The 15,494-nt window shown below is 40.5% G+C and overlaps 1 protein-coding gene across 3 annotated transcripts in view; it reads right to left on the bottom strand.

Annotated features, from left to right (window-relative positions):
* Nucleotides 1-359: 359 nt before the first annotated feature.
* The window catches only part of PARK7 (Parkinsonism associated deglycase), a 23,754-nt gene continuing 8,619 nt past the window's right edge, over nucleotides 360-15,494 (bottom strand). The window contains exons 1-7 of one of the 3 annotated variants that reach the window (XM_038376393.2): nucleotides 13,477-15,488; nucleotides 9,630-9,804; nucleotides 7,689-7,790; nucleotides 6,929-6,988; nucleotides 5,208-5,277; nucleotides 2,765-2,851; nucleotides 360-883 (exon numbers count right to left, since the gene is read on the bottom strand). In XM_038376393.2, the coding sequence (XP_038232321.1) occupies nucleotides 723-883; nucleotides 2,765-2,851; nucleotides 5,208-5,277; nucleotides 6,929-6,988; nucleotides 7,689-7,790; nucleotides 9,630-9,719 (570 nt within the window). In that variant the 5' untranslated portion in view covers nucleotides 9,720-9,804; nucleotides 13,477-15,488 and the 3' untranslated portion in view covers nucleotides 360-722. Of the gene's footprint in view, nucleotides 884-2,764; nucleotides 2,852-5,207; nucleotides 5,278-6,928; nucleotides 6,989-7,688; nucleotides 7,791-9,629; nucleotides 9,805-13,157; nucleotides 15,489-15,494 lie in introns of those variants that run through there. The other 2 variants (XM_043500028.1, XM_038376395.2) reach the window with 2 other exon arrangements.

Raw genomic sequence — 15,494 nt, 5'->3', positions numbered from 1 at the left:
AAAGTGAGATATTTCTGATTGTTGGCAGACACCCACCATCTTTTACATATTAAAAAAAAGAAAGAAAAGTATAGTTTGCATGGGCTTGATTTAACTATGACTTCCCTATTTATTCAATATAGTATCAAAAATATAAAAATAAATTGTGTTTTATTGTAAAAGTGCCTAACATGGGGATAAACAATTTAATCTGTCATCCATCAGGATGTCACAAGAATTTGCCCACATTTCTAGGTTTAATTTTTTATGGAAATTAAGATCACAACATTACTAACCAAACCGGTAAGAGAAATTCTGGCATAGTCTCAAAAAAAAAAAAAAAAAAAAAAAAAGAAACAAAAACACAAGCAGAAATCCACTTTTTAAACCGATTTCCTTTCCTTTTTATTTAAGCAAACAAACTTCAAAATCACATGAACAAAAACTATTAAACATAATGCTATTGTTTACATTCACAGATCTTTCTAGTGCAGAAGTTTCATTAGCTACCAGATCCATTTAAGTCAATTTCTTTAAGAACAAAAACCATTAGCCTGTGAATTATTCCAGTTCCTAATATAAGCATTACTGCTAGTTACATCAATGTTGTGCTAAAGGAGTTCACCTCACAATTAGAGTTTATGGAGAACATAGCTTTTTGATTATTCTTAAGAAGAGACAAGAAACTTTCCATCTGAGTGTGTGTTCTTCTCCCTCTCCTCCCCTTCATCAAGATTTCTGTACTAATCTTTCAATATAAGAGGAGCCTTCACTTGATCAGCCACCTCCTTCCCCATCAGTATTTCAACAATAGCCAGGCCAAACTCAAAGCTGGTGCCAGGACCACGGCTGGTGAGAAAGTTCCCGTCCTTTTCCACACGGTTTTCAGAGTACTTGTAGTGTTCTTAAAGAGGAAAACAGAACACAGAAAATGTTCAGGCTGATGCACAACTCCAGTAGCAATTTGGCAAATTCTTCCAGACCTGCCATACTACTCAGTACTGTTAGCTCCAAGTGTTCAAAAATCATGAGTCATCCACCAAAACCATGAGATTAAAAAACAAAAACAATCCACACTGTGTTCTCTCTAACTTCTGGCTTTCAAATCTTTAAAGCTTTTCTTTGTTATGAGGCCTAGGATTTTTTTTTTAAATAAAAGCTGAGACTCTCTCCTATTCACATGCTTATGGTTAGCGCTTTAAGGAAAAACCCACAATAAAAACCTCACAGTAAACCCTTCCCCGTCTCCCCCAATAGCTGGCAACACTTGTACTGCTAATTAAGACAGGTTTCAGAGTAGCAGCCGTGTTAGTCTGTATTCGCAAAAAGAAAAGGAGTACTTGTGGCACCTTAGAGACTAACAAATTTATTTGAGCATAAGCTTTCGTGAGCTACAGCTCACTTCATCGGATGCATTTGGTGGAAAAAATGCATCCGATGAAGTGCATTTTCCACCAAATGCACTTCATCGGATGCATTTTTTCCGCCAAATGCATCCGATGCAGTGAGCTGTAGCTCACGAAAGCTTATGCTCAAATAAATTTGTTAGTAATTAAGACAGTGGGTGCTTCATTAATTAATGCGTATGGCTTGCAAACCTATCACCTTCTCATGAAAGCTCTGATGCATTAAACTATGCTTTTAGATACATCTTGGAAATTCATCATATTACACATTAGAAAATGCTACAGTGATTGCCATTGAAATCTACAGTCCCTCACAAAGGTTCATGTCTCCACTTCATACTGTCTGTGAAAGGAATGGCTTTGATACTGCAAGACAGGTGAAAGGACTGTATATCTGTATGAGGCCCTTAGCAATAATAGTGCTAACTCCAGTGCAAAGTCCATATAGAGTGTTGGCATAAAGCAGGTCATCTTTCCAGCATAGGCCATTATTCCTAAAAGCTTAGGAATTAGTGGCCATAACTGGCTCCAGGTGAAAACGTGCAACTAAGCCTCACCTTAGAAACGAATCCCAGTGTTGGAGAAGCCAACAGCTAGTGCCAAATGGAAGACTATGACCTTACCTGGATCCCACTCTAGGAGGAGGAAGGGACATGGTTCAAATTGACCATGACTAACTTACCGTACTTAGACAGGACACCAGGTAATATTTTAATCAGCGCTGTAGTGCTGTATGGATTTGCAACACTAGTCAATAAGGAAAATAAAACAAAAGACTATCCCAGAGCGACAGTCTAAGTTACCCTAAACCAACATATACCCTGATAACAAAGCCCGTCAACTCTGAGAAAGATTTAGAGTGCCTCTTAATTCTCAGGGTATTTCTAGAAATCACAGAACACCTCTATAAACATGCTGTTAGGAGATTTTCAAACTCCCTCTGGGAGAGAAGTGGTGGATACCCTTCCCACCTTCATATTTCCCCTTTTCTGCTACACTCTCTTCACCTCCTTCCATTTAGTGGTGAGAAAGTGCAATGAGAAACATACATGACATGCCTTCCCCAAATCACAGCACTTTGTTACATGAGACAAATATCACCGTTGACAACTTGGGTTTCTGGAAGGTAAGAAGGGAACCATTTCAGTTTAGTTGCCGGGTTTTTTTAAGTAAGAATTCAAAAAGGGGAGAGTTGGCAGGCCTCAAGTAGGAGAGGAAAATGCTCCTAGCAGTGTTTTGTTGAGGCCTCCCCGCCACTCCTTTCTGGCCAGTTGTAATACTGAAGGGCATAGGTCTGTGGATCCATTTCCTCCACAGTATTCAGGACAGATAAATGCCAAGTTTAACACGTCCATTTGCCTTTTAACATTTATACCTACCTCCATTCATCATTTTATCTTTGGCCAAAGGGTGTGTTGTAACTTTCCTCCCAAACCCTATCCCATGTGCCAGCAGGGCAGTGGGACCTGCAAGTAATACAAAGTGAGCCTGTCACTAGTGTAAACTCCATTGGAGACAGGTACTTTTCAACAAACATTCAAAGAATGAGCCTCACAAAAACCTAGGAGAGGCCTAGCATGGATGCATACACAGTCTAAGCCCACATGAGAACTATAAAAGAGTAAATACAAGGCCCCAGCAGAGAGATACAGGTACATGGTGTCCTACATTTCCTTTAAACAAAATCAATCCTCCATGGGAGAGAACATACATAAAAAAAACCCAGAAAGTTATTTAGTTTTAAATCTTTGAATAAAAACTATTGTCTTGCAGATTAAGTGATCACTGTACTTGACTCCCATCTTCTACAACAAGTCAGTCTTATTGCTAGGATATCTGCTTAAATTGGGGAAAAGAGGCAGAATATGACACTGAACAGAGAGCTGCTAACAAGGATTAATTACAAATATTCTGGGGAAAACCTCACAGTTGACAGTCAACTGTGTGCCAACTGCCCAAGGAAGGGTATTAACGTACAATATCTTAGCCAAATCATGGGCTAGGAGCTGTAACTTTTTTATTTGTAATACCAGCATTTAGAGGAGATAACACTTCCCATTTGAACTGAATTGAGGAAGGAATGTGGCAGAAAGTTGTATAACAAATGACTTGGAAAAAACCATTATGGGAATTCCAGAAAATAAGATTTACCAGTTTCTGTTTATTGTTCAAGTTTGACTCATTCATGGGCCAGTTCCAGGAAAGAAACAACTTGTATTATTCAGCTAGAAATTTGCTTTGCAAACAGTTATATTTAAATCAGTGACTCTTTTCAAGTGAACTTCCATCATTATGAATGGTGTTCTTTACAGAACTGTTGAAAATTCATCTTGATTGTTTATAGCAAAAGCAGGAGCATAAATAGAAAACTACTGTCCCCCAGGTGTGAGGAAATTCAGAACTTTGCAGGTGCCCGAGATAAGCCATCGATAAATCTAGTGATAGCAAATTAAATGACATTCTGTACTTCCACAGCACTCAAAAGAACAAAGACATATCAGAAACAAAAAAGTGAAAGAGGCATTCCAAAAATGCCTATGATTAGACTAAATAAATACATTTTATACATGTCAATAGGCAGAAGGAAATCACTTATCAAAGTCTTTTCCTGACCACCACTTCAGCTAGAGTCCAACTAGTAGAGCTGGCACTTGCTTATATTACTTTTCATACCTCAGACACCTCAAAGCACTGTATAAAGCAACGAATAAGATACCTGGTCATGCAGTCAGTTTAGGGAGCCAAGCCAGGCAAGGATAATTCTCGTTACCACTGCCATGTGGATGAGGAATGGTGAATCTGTAATCTTATATTTACAATTTTTTCTCCAAAGCTAAAGGGCAACAGAGGGCCACATTATTTTATGTCTGAGAAATTTATATTGACTGTGTACTGCCAGCACATAGCTCCTGGCAGAGAGACTGCTAGTGTAAGCACGTATTTTATAGAACACCCTAGTATATTGCTAGGGCCTTACCAAATTCATGGTCCATTTTGGTCAATTTCATGATCATAGGATTAAAAAAAAAAAAAAAAAAAAAAAAATCACAAGTTCCTCGATTTCAGACATTTAAATCTGAAGGTTCATGGTGTTGTAACCGTAGAGGTCTTTACCCAAAAAAGGTGTTGTGGGGAGGGTACAAGGTTATTGTAGGGGTGTCATGGCATTGCCACCCTTACTTCTGCGCTGCTGCTGGTGGGGGTGCTTTCTTCAGAGCTCGGCAGCCAGAGAGCAGCAACTGCTGGCTGGGAGCCCAGCTCTGAAGGCAAAGTCACCGCCAGCAGCAGTGCAGAAGTAAGGGTGGCATGGTATAGTATTGCAATGCTTACTTCTGTGCTTCTGCTGGCATGGCAGCACCTTCACAGCTAGGTGCCTGGCCAGTAGCTGCCCCTCTCTGACCACCCATCTCTGAAGGCAGTGCAAAAGTAAAGTTGACAATACCATGACCCCCCCCCACAATAACCTTGTGACTCCCCCGTGACCTGCTTTTGGGTTGGGACCCCCAGTCTGAGAAACACTGGTTTCCCCCATGAAATCTATATAGTATAGGGTAAAAAGTACACAAAAGACCAGATTTCATGGCCGTGATGAGTTTTTCACAGTCGTGAATTTGGTAGGGCCCTATATATTGCATTTCACTTTGTTAGATTATAGCTCCTCTCCCCCCCTCCATTTGAACACTATGCATGTTACATTTTACTCTTGCTACTGAGCTATTGGGACACAACAGTACTGAAAGAGTTTGCTAAAGTAGGTAGTTGCCCAGACAGTCCTTTAAAGCAGCCAAATAGGTTACAATACAGGATAGTTCATTACTTTACCTGCACAAATAGCAGCAATTAGGCCTTTTCTGTTCTCCTGGTCCACTAAAATGTCTTTCACAGCAGGAGACTGCACAAAGAAATAATATTACATTAAGGAATTATTTAAAAAAAAAAAAACACCCACAAATCATGCTGCACGGTCTGTAATAAATACAAAAAAATAGCAAATTATGTAGAGAAAGTAAATCAGGAATTTTTGTTTTAGTGTTATGAGACAGGGAACAGTCAATCAAAAGGTGGAAAATTCAAAACCAATAAAGGAAATACTTTTTCACACAACATATGATTGAACTTTTACCACAGGAAGTAGCTGAAGCCAAGAACTCAAAATGATTCAAAATGAGACTGGATATTAAGAATATCCAGAGTTATCAACATAAGTAACATTTTGGAAGTTATATTATACTTCATGCTTCAGGGCTTAAACCAATTGTTAACTATGAGAGACGAGACCAATTTGCTGGGTTAACCACATCTGCTTAATGAGGGTTTTCTATTAGGGCTGTCAAGTGATTAAAAAAATTAATTGCTATTAATTGTACTGTTAAACAATAATAGAATAATACCATTTAAGTATTTTTGGATGTTTTCTACATTTTCAAATATATTGATTTCAATTACAACAAAGAACACAGAGTACAGGGCTCACTTTATTTTTTATTACAAATATTTGTGCTGTAAAAAAACAAAACAAAAACGTATTTTTCAATTCACTTCATACAAGTACTGTAGTGCAATCTCTTTATCATGAAAGTTGAATGTACAAATGTAGAATTATGTACAAAAAATAACTGCATTCAAAAATAAAACAATATAAAACTTTAAAGCCTACAAGTCCACTCAGTTCTACTTCTTGTTCAGCTAATCGCTCAGACAAACAAGTTTGTTTACATTTGCAGGAGCTAATGCTTCACCTGAAAAGTGAGAACAGACACTTGCATCGCACTGTTGTAGCCAGCGTTGCAAGATATTTACATGCCAGATGCGCTAAAGATTCATATGTCCCTTCATGCTTTAACCACCATTTCAGAGGACATGCATCCATGCCGATGATGGGTTCTACTCGAGAACAATCCAAAGCAGTGCAGATCAACACATGTTCACTTTCATCATCTGAGTCAGATGCAAGTATTTGTAATAAAAATAATAATAAAGTGAGCACTGTACACTTTGTATTCTGTGTTGTAATTGAAATCAATATATTTGAAAATGTAGAAAAACATCCAATACATTTCAATTAGTATTCTATTATTTAACAGTGCAATTAAAACTATGATTAATCCTGATTAATAATATTAATCGCAATTTTTTTTTGTTTTAGTTAAATCGCATGAGTTAACTGCGATTAATTGACAGCCTTAGTCTTTATGCCTTCCACTAAAGGAGATGCTACTGGCCACTGCTAGACAGGATACCAGACTAGATGAACCTTAAATTGGATTCAGTATGGCAATTCCTAATTTCTTATGGCATCAAAATACTTTATATCCTGTTCAATAATCATTTACAACATGTTGCATCTCCTTACTACAAGTTTATATAACAGAGTACTTCCCCATTTTTACACTGGATAATCCTGGTTAAGACTGCAGCTGCACAGCTTACTGTGTTTTTGTTTTTTTTTAAATGTTGGGTTGAATTTGCTGCGAGAATATAAGCAACACACTTACAGATATATGGGCAGGCCTGTGAATTATCTTCAGGTTTTATGATTTTACCTCTGACAAATTTTGAGCTCCTAGGTTACCACCTGGCAGGACCACCACATCATACGGCCCCTAAACAAAGAAAGAAATGCTTACTTAGCAGAATTCTACAGAAGAGGAGCATGAACATTCACTCAGGAGAGTTTGTCTTTATGACTGTTAAAACATACTAAAATGAGAAGCAGAGGAATTGTACCTTTTCTGCTTCTGAAAGGCTCTTTACTCAAAAGGAAGTCTGATGAGCGACCAAAATATTTCACTTAATGGAGTTACTAGAAAAACACTGTTTCATTTTCCATATACCAGGCCAAGAACTGCTGGAGAAACTTGATTTGAGGCAAACTTTGCCTATACAATAAGTCTTTGTGGATGGGAGAGTTTAGTGCTCCAGAGTGTGATTGGCAGCTCTGCAATGTGCTAATAGGTGCTATGCTGCAAAGCTCCCTAAGCAGCACTTCCATCCTGAACAGAAACTTTTCTTTTGTTCCAAATTATGCTATTTTGTCAGAGAGTCTGGGTAACATGCACAGTAAAGCTTGGAGTTAAACATTTTACCAAGTCAAATACCTGGACAGAATGTTAAAAATTGTGCAAAACTAAGATACTGTGTTGCAGGACAACACTAGAAGGGAGAGAATTAAATTATGCGTCTCTGGGTTTGTGCAATGCTGCTACAATCAGTCAAACTGGGCGTTACTAATAACCTTCCAAGTCCACTGTTAATCTGTGAAGAAGGTCCTGTAAAGCATTATGCTAAGTCAGTATGACAAACCTCTTTTCTGGCATCTTCTAGACTGGCATCAGGACAAATGAAGACATCTCGGCTGCACTGCACTGGATCTTTTCCTGTTAAACCTGCAATAGTCACCTTGATCTGACAGAAAAACAGACACCATTACAACAGCAAAATGCACTGCTTTAAGGGGGTGCAGATGATAATTCTGAAGTAGTATGCAGAGGTATATTTTGTTTAAAAGATTATTTAAACCAAGCAATAGTAGAAGCTGCAGAGAATCAGACTAAAACCAAAGGTTTTCCACCTCAAAAGTAAAATTAGATGAGAAGTACCTGCAGTAAGATTAGTTATTTGGAATCTGGAAAGTCTAACAGCTGTATCACATAATCCAGCATTCCACAGGTTTCTAGATTAAAGTAGTGTCAGATTAAGCAGGCCTGCTAAATGATCCATTATCTTTTTGGTCCTGGTTCACAGGACACTCTCTAAATCGGTTTATTCAGCTCCAGACTCCTGACTCTCAGCTACTTGGTCACAGTTCCACAGATGTGCACAGCACTCTTTAGGTATAAAATAAGGAAAGATCTGTGCCCTAAGGAGCACCAGCACAAGGGAGTGAACAAATTAATGGGATGAAAAAGAAGGAGAGAGGTAGCATTTTATTTTGGCTGTTTCATGTGCACAGATTTGAGATTCTGGTCATTTAAATTCTCACTTTGCAGTTTTGTTTTTAATCTTATTTATCACTCTTGCACCTGATCAAGATTGGATTATTGCCTATACTTGCAGGTGCACAAGTAATAAATAGGGAGCACTCTACGGGTGGTAAGTGAGAGACTGCTAGCTGAAAGCAGAGCTTCAAGGAGAGATTTGAATGAAATGATCAAGGTCATTAGCTTGATGTATACGAAGGGGTCTAGTCTTCCCAAGAAAAAAGAAAACTCTCTCCTCTAACACAGGAGTTGCATATATTTTGAGAGGATGATAGATACTTAAATATTGGCCCTAGTCACTACTAGGTTCACAATGTAAATGTGTTTACATTGTTTGGAACACAACCACTTTAATATGGCTAAATGTAAATGTAGACATCTAGGAACAAAGAACGTGGCCATACTTGCACAATGGGGGACTCCAACCTGGGAAATAGCGACTCTGAAAAAGATTTTGGAGCTGTGGTGGATAATCCCACCCAGTGCAATGCTGCGATCAAAAGAGTTAATGCAATCTTTGGATGCATAAACAGGGAAATCTTGAGTAGGAGTAGAGAGGTTATTTAACATCTGTATTTGGCACTGCTATGACCATTGCTAGAATATTGCGTCCAGTTCTAGTGACCACAATTCAAGAAGGATGTTGATAAATTGGAGAGGGCTCAGAGTAAACCCGCAAGAAAAATTAAAGGATTAGAAAAGATGCCTTATAGCGATAAATAGATTGAGCTACTTGAATCTATCTTAACAAAGAGAAGATTAAGGTGCGACTTGATTGAAATCTGTAAAGTACCTACTTGGGGAAAAAAAAAAAAAATCTGATAATGGGCTCTTCAATCTATCAGAGAAAGATATAACACAATCCAATATCTGGAAGGTGGAGCTAGCCAGATTCAGATTGATATATATTTACGCCTTACTTCCAATGAGAGTAATTCACCACAACCCTTGGTAAATTGTTCCAATAGTTGAATCTCCATCACTGACAATTTCTAAATCAAGATTGGATGCTTTTCTAAAAGGTATGTTTTATGGCCTATTGAATCTATGAATTCATATTCTGCAGCAATGAATACTTGTTTCTATGAGTGAGCATCTGTCTTTCACACCACAAATAAAAGGGCCCAGTTGCATGTTCATCCCGGAGCCCATTGAATAAAACAATCTCTCCATCACTGAGGATTGATTCAAGGTGAGAATACTTGGTAAATATCTTTGGTTTTAACAAATGGTCATAAAAAGTTCTAGTGGTTATCATACTCACTCCAGCCCTTCTCATAACATCAGTGGGGATAACAGTTTCCATCTCCTCTGCTCCTTTAGCCAGAATCACTAAGGCTCTTTTTGAGGCCATGTTTTAACAGCTTTAAGGTGTACTTCTGATTTTCACTGGCCCCCACCGCTACACTGAAGCTTCCAGAGTCCACAAAGCAAATAGTCTGCTTGAGGAACAAAGAGAGACTGTTAGAGGGTGAATCCCCTAGACCAGAGTTTCTCAACCTTTTTTTTCTGAGCTCGCCCCCCTCCTCCAACATGCTATAAAAACTCCCCAGCACACCTATAGCACAATAACTGGTTTTCTGCATATAAAAGCCAGGGCCAGTGTTAGGGGGCAACAAGAAGGGCAATTGCTTGGGGCCCCATACTACAGGGCCCCCCACAAAGCTACATTGTTCAGGCTTCGGCTACCAGTCCAGGTGGCAGGGCTCAGGGACCTGGGCTTCAGCTTTCTCCCCTGGGCCTCAGCGACCTTGGAGGCCCCGTAATTGAGCACCACTGCCCTAGACTTTGTCATGTGGTGACGACTGATTTTTGTAAGAAGCCAATATTTCTACCATACTGCATCATAAGAAATTTATGAAGGACCTAGATCATTTTGTTTCTAACAGATTATTTACAATAAAAGCCTCTTCTTAGAGAGAGGGGCAATTCTTGTGCCTTATTCAAATGTTGCCCAATAGCAAAATGCACCACAGAATAATACTGTTTTGCACTTTTACAAGAGAAACTAAGGCACAGAAAGGTTAAACAACTTGTCCAATGGGATACAGTGCATCAGCCCAGAGTTGGGAAGAGAAGCCCAAGAATGTTATACAATATATATTTGCCAGTATTAATGTTTAAGGTGAACATCAGATTTGCTTTCAGAGTGCACACCCACAGAGATGGGTAGAGAGATTATTGACTCCCACCTGAAGTCTTGTTTACAACTCTTATTAGAAGGGTTTAAACTATATTTTAAACCCATATTTGGTATTTAGTTTCTGGAAAGCATGATGCAGGAGGAGTTTCCTGTGATTTGTAACGATTCTACCCATGTCTTCACATGTTTGATTAATATATTTTCTGGGATTTCCCAATCTCTGTGGGGAGGAGGGTGGAGAAACTGCCCTGAAGTGACTGAACAGAACAAAGGAAGATTCTTTTTAAAAGTTAGTCTCCGAAATAGATATTTAAAAGACTAAATGGGCAGAAGATTTTCAAGAGAATTTAAATGAAGACTATTAAGTGGAACTAATCTTGTGGCTTCAGCACATAAACTACATATTAAATTCATGTTTATATGACAAATCTTTTGTTAAAAACAACTTACAAGTGACTTTTGGGTCATCAGAAATATGGCAATATCGATGACCACTGGGAATGGAGGCATTTCACAACTCACCCACTCTGTTCAGCAGGGAGTTTTTTCCAGTAAGGGGGTTTCCACCCAAAAAATGCACATGCAGTCTGGGCATTCTTTATAAGAAAAAAATGTTATGCACAGTCAACCAGACAAATTTGGAGGTTGGGGGAATAGGATTTGTTAAACTTAATTTTATTGTTCTCTGCTTTGCTCTGTTTCTTCAGCAATAGCAGCGATTAGTGAGCAACAACCATTTTCTGTACACATTCAGAAAAGACATGGCCAAAGAACTGCCTTTTCCTCCACTCTGCTATGGACTTAACTACCATTACATCTTTGCACAGGAGCCTATAAAAATACTTTTTAAAAGACACATTGCATACTTCTGCTATGGAATTCACTATCACAAGATACCACTGAAGCCAACAGTTTAGTAGAATATTTTTTAGATTAGTTTATACGCGTAAAGAATGGTCAGTTACAATAGACAGAATAAGAGGGATATAAAACCTTCCTGTTTCAGGGCACAAACCAGCCACCAGTGGATGGAATTAAGAAAAAGCTTCCCCTATAGGCAGATTTAGGGAATAACTGTCCACTGCACCTTCCTCTGAAATATGTGGTATCCAGCCGCTGTCAAGAGACATGATACTAAACTACAGTAAATTGACCTCTGATCTTATTTAGTATAGAAAATCCTAATTTATTACAGAGTTTTATTTTCTGCCAATTAAGTACCAAATCCACTGAGCAAGTAAATTGACTCATGTAGTCATAGCAAGAACTTCCAGGCACTGTGTGACTAAGGGAGTACTAAAATAAAAGAGCTGATACTTTTCTTCAAAAGATCCACAAGAATCTGCAAAACTCATTTTCACAAGAAATTGACTAATAACAAATAGGTTGAAGAGATGTCAAGCATGGTTCATGTATATATACACACTACTTAAATATGGAAGCTGTACACATTTTGTTTGTATTCTTTGGAGTAAGCTCTATGTCTTCCTCTGTGGGCATTTGTGTACAGTGCCTAGCACATTGTGGGTGCTACCAGAATAAAAATAATAATTATTCATGGAGATTGCAGAGCCAAGTTACTCAGAACAAGTCCTTGATTTAGCACAGGGGTGGGCAAACTACAGCCCAAGGGCCACATCCAGCCCTTCAGACATTTTAATCCAGCCCTCATACTCCAGCCGGGGAGTGGGGTCTGGAGCTTCCCCTGCTCCGTGCATGCCGTGGCCATGAACTGTGGCCAGTGGGAGCTGCAGGGGTGGCACCTGCAGACAGGGCAGCGCACAGCGCTGCCTGGCCACACCTCCGCATAGGAGCCAGAAGGGGATGTGCCACTGCTTCTGGGAGCCATTTGAGGTATGCGCCGTCCAGAGCCTGCACCTCTCCCACGCCCCAACCCCCTGCCCCAGCCCTGATCCCTCTCCCACCCTCTGAACCCCTCAGTCCCAGCCCAGAGCCCCCTCCTGCACCCCACCCCAGGGCCTGCACCCTCAGCTGGAGCCCTCACCCCATCCTACACTCCAACCCCAATTTTGTGAGCATTCATGGCCCCCCATATAATTTCCATATCCAGGTGTGCCCCTCAGGCCAAAAAGTTTGCCCATCCCTGATTTAGCAGGTTGATTATGCATGCCTATGTCTCCTATTATGCAGCTCTCTCTGTAGTCTCATGGTGCCAGTTTTGTGCAGGCACCTCCTACTATTCCAGTGGCAGCCAGTAAGTTAAGATCCTCCTCCTTATATGGGTAAATGAACATTTCTGGGACCAATGACTGCTGACAGATGCAAATAGGAAAGGCAGCCCCTGGATAGCTGGAGACAAGATGGTGTCCTTTTAAGGCACTAACCCAAATGCAGAAGGGAAAAATACTATACGTGAGCCAGAAAATAAATATATTTTAATGGTTTATGAACTCAGCCAAGCTAGACTGAATATCTATGTCCCAACAGCTATTTTTAAATTTAGGGGATGGGGCATTTGGATGCACAAGATTATTTTTCAGAATTTATAAACAAAAATAGTAAGAGGAATAGCACAAAATTATACTGCAGAGTGATCAAGACCACAGTGCCAGCAAGAAGAGATATTAAAGAGATTTGTAGCCACAGGCATGCGGATGAAACTACAGACGGGTCAGTCCCTGAACCTACATGGGCACACGCAGGCAAGGACGGCTGTTTGTAATCAGCCTACGCCCTCAATCAGACCCCAGACACATCCCTGCTATTTCAGACTCCAGAATGCCCTTAACAGCCTGGACTAAGGCTCGCACCCTGGCGTCCCACCAGGCTACGTTCGCCTGCCTCACTCCCGGCCTGTCAGACGCGCTGGGCCTGCAGCGGCTCCGCTTTGCAGGGCAGCGGCTCGGTGACAATCAATGTGGCAAAAACGCTGATATTCATGGGGAAGAAAACCAAGGAAAAGCTCCAGCCCAACCTGGAAGCCCGCAACCCCCAAGCAGCTCCTTACCTATGGGGCAGGCAGACAGGCAGAAGGAACCTGCTTCCATCCTGGAGGGGCCTTTTATTGGCCGCAGGAAGCATGCTGATGTCACAGGCTTTGCAGGCTGGCTATTGCGATTTCATATGCTTTCAGACCTTCCTCTTTTTTGTCGTGCTCTGACAGATGCATTTGGTAACTTAGCATTTTGCTTTAAAATAGTACAATACAGATAATTTCTGCTTGAAGTACTCTGTCCTCCCTCCAGGATAAATGGAACAGTCCTACACCACCCCCTGAAGCTCTTCTTGTTAACCCATTTCTTGCCAAAACACAGCACAAAGGAAAGTAAGTAATAAGGAAACCTGACTTTTAAGTACTAAACGGTTCAAAGTCACCAATATTTCCATGTAAAAGAATCAAAACGAGTGCCTGAAAAAAAGTAAAAGATTACACCTAGAGAAGAACCTGGTTGTGAAGAAAAGAAAGGACAAATTAAGACAAATTTGGCACAAGGAATGAAAATGTTTCACCCCTTTGCTTAGAAGTGAGGAGGCATTTTACTGATGCTGATATCAGTTACAATTATGTCAGGGTTTGGAAATACTCTTTCCCTAATGATGATAACATTTATTTTATTTAATAAAATGTAAAAGTGTCTATGAACAGATATCTCAGCACAGCACAATAAAATAAATGCAAAGGATAAAGAACTTACCAGGCTAAATATTAACGATGACTATTATATTTCATGAATATGTAGTCAGAAATTAGGGGAAAAAGGAAACAACTTATAGTATTTTCTCTTTTTAACTTAATATGCTTGTCAACATATAACTAATCTTTATCAGAGAATGTGCCAAAAAGACAACCCCCCCCAGCAATCAAGCCAATCACACAAAAGAACTCCTTTCCCAGTTAGAACTAAAAATGAGAGACCCAATGAGATAGTAAACACAGGGGAGGGTGGACAAAGAACAATCAAGGATAAGTCTATCTGATAATGCCTACCTTTCCTAATATGAACTGCACCTGGTATATAAATATTAATTTTAATATTTCATAGTTATGCTTTGTGACTGATGTATTTCTAATAGGCTTCCTGAAGAGGGGCTATTTCTATTTGCATGGGAATGAAACAGTCTCTAAAAGTTGTGGAAGGCCTTCAAAGAGACTAATGAGACATTCCATAAAACTCCTTTGATATGCGTCAAACCCATATCAAAAGTGTTCCATGGAAATGATGAAAAACCTTGCATTAAATGCATACCAGTATCATAGAATACCAGGGTTGGAAGGGACCTCATCTAATCCAACCCCTTGCTCAAAGCAGGGCCAATCGCCAATTTTTGGCCCATCCCTAAATGACCCCCTCCAGGATTGAACTAACAACCCTGGGTTTAGCAGGCTAATGCTCAAACCACTGAACTATCCCTCCCACCCTGCCAACGTTAAAAGAAGAAAAGAGATGAGAATTTAACCTATGCGCGGGGGGAAAATGGTACTGGATGCTGACAGGCAATTATCCTGGTAAAGGAGGGTTCTAGCCAGCACTATTTGGATTGCCAACCAGGGCCCAGTGTTGATAATGGGCATGCATGAAGATAAAATCCTGATTTATTGCTTGACACGCTGGGCTTTAGTGTCACTTTCCATCGGCATCCAACTCCTGGTCAGGGACGCCTCCAGCCAAGAGAGCTGCATCAGCCAGAAGGTGCAACCACGCCCCCCCGGCACGGGCAGTGCTGCCAGGGAGGGACCTACAACAGATGTCAAGGCCCAGGGAGGGAAGGGGGCTAACCTGGGCCTCACCCTCAGCGGGCGCCGGGGGCAGGCAGACTGAGAGGGCTTTGAGAGCTATGCCTCAGGTGGACGCCTGAGCTCGGGGCACCCCGCGTGACGCGGTGCTTCTGCGTCGTGACCTTTACGGATACGGGTGATAACGGCTGGCTTCTGTGAGGGAAGGCGGTGACCTTTCGTAGGGGAAGGGGCGCTCACAAGTCGAGGTTCGAGCCTCTCCCGCAGGCCGCCCTGCTGCCGAGGGGACG

Source organism: Dermochelys coriacea, chromosome 18 (genome assembly GCF_009764565.3).
Source record: "Dermochelys coriacea isolate rDerCor1 chromosome 18, rDerCor1.pri.v4, whole genome shotgun sequence".
Lineage (NCBI taxonomy): Eukaryota > Metazoa > Chordata > Testudines > Dermochelyidae > Dermochelys > Dermochelys coriacea.
Note: the sequence above shows the minus strand (reverse complement) of the source record. Positions and strands in the feature narration are given on the sequence as shown.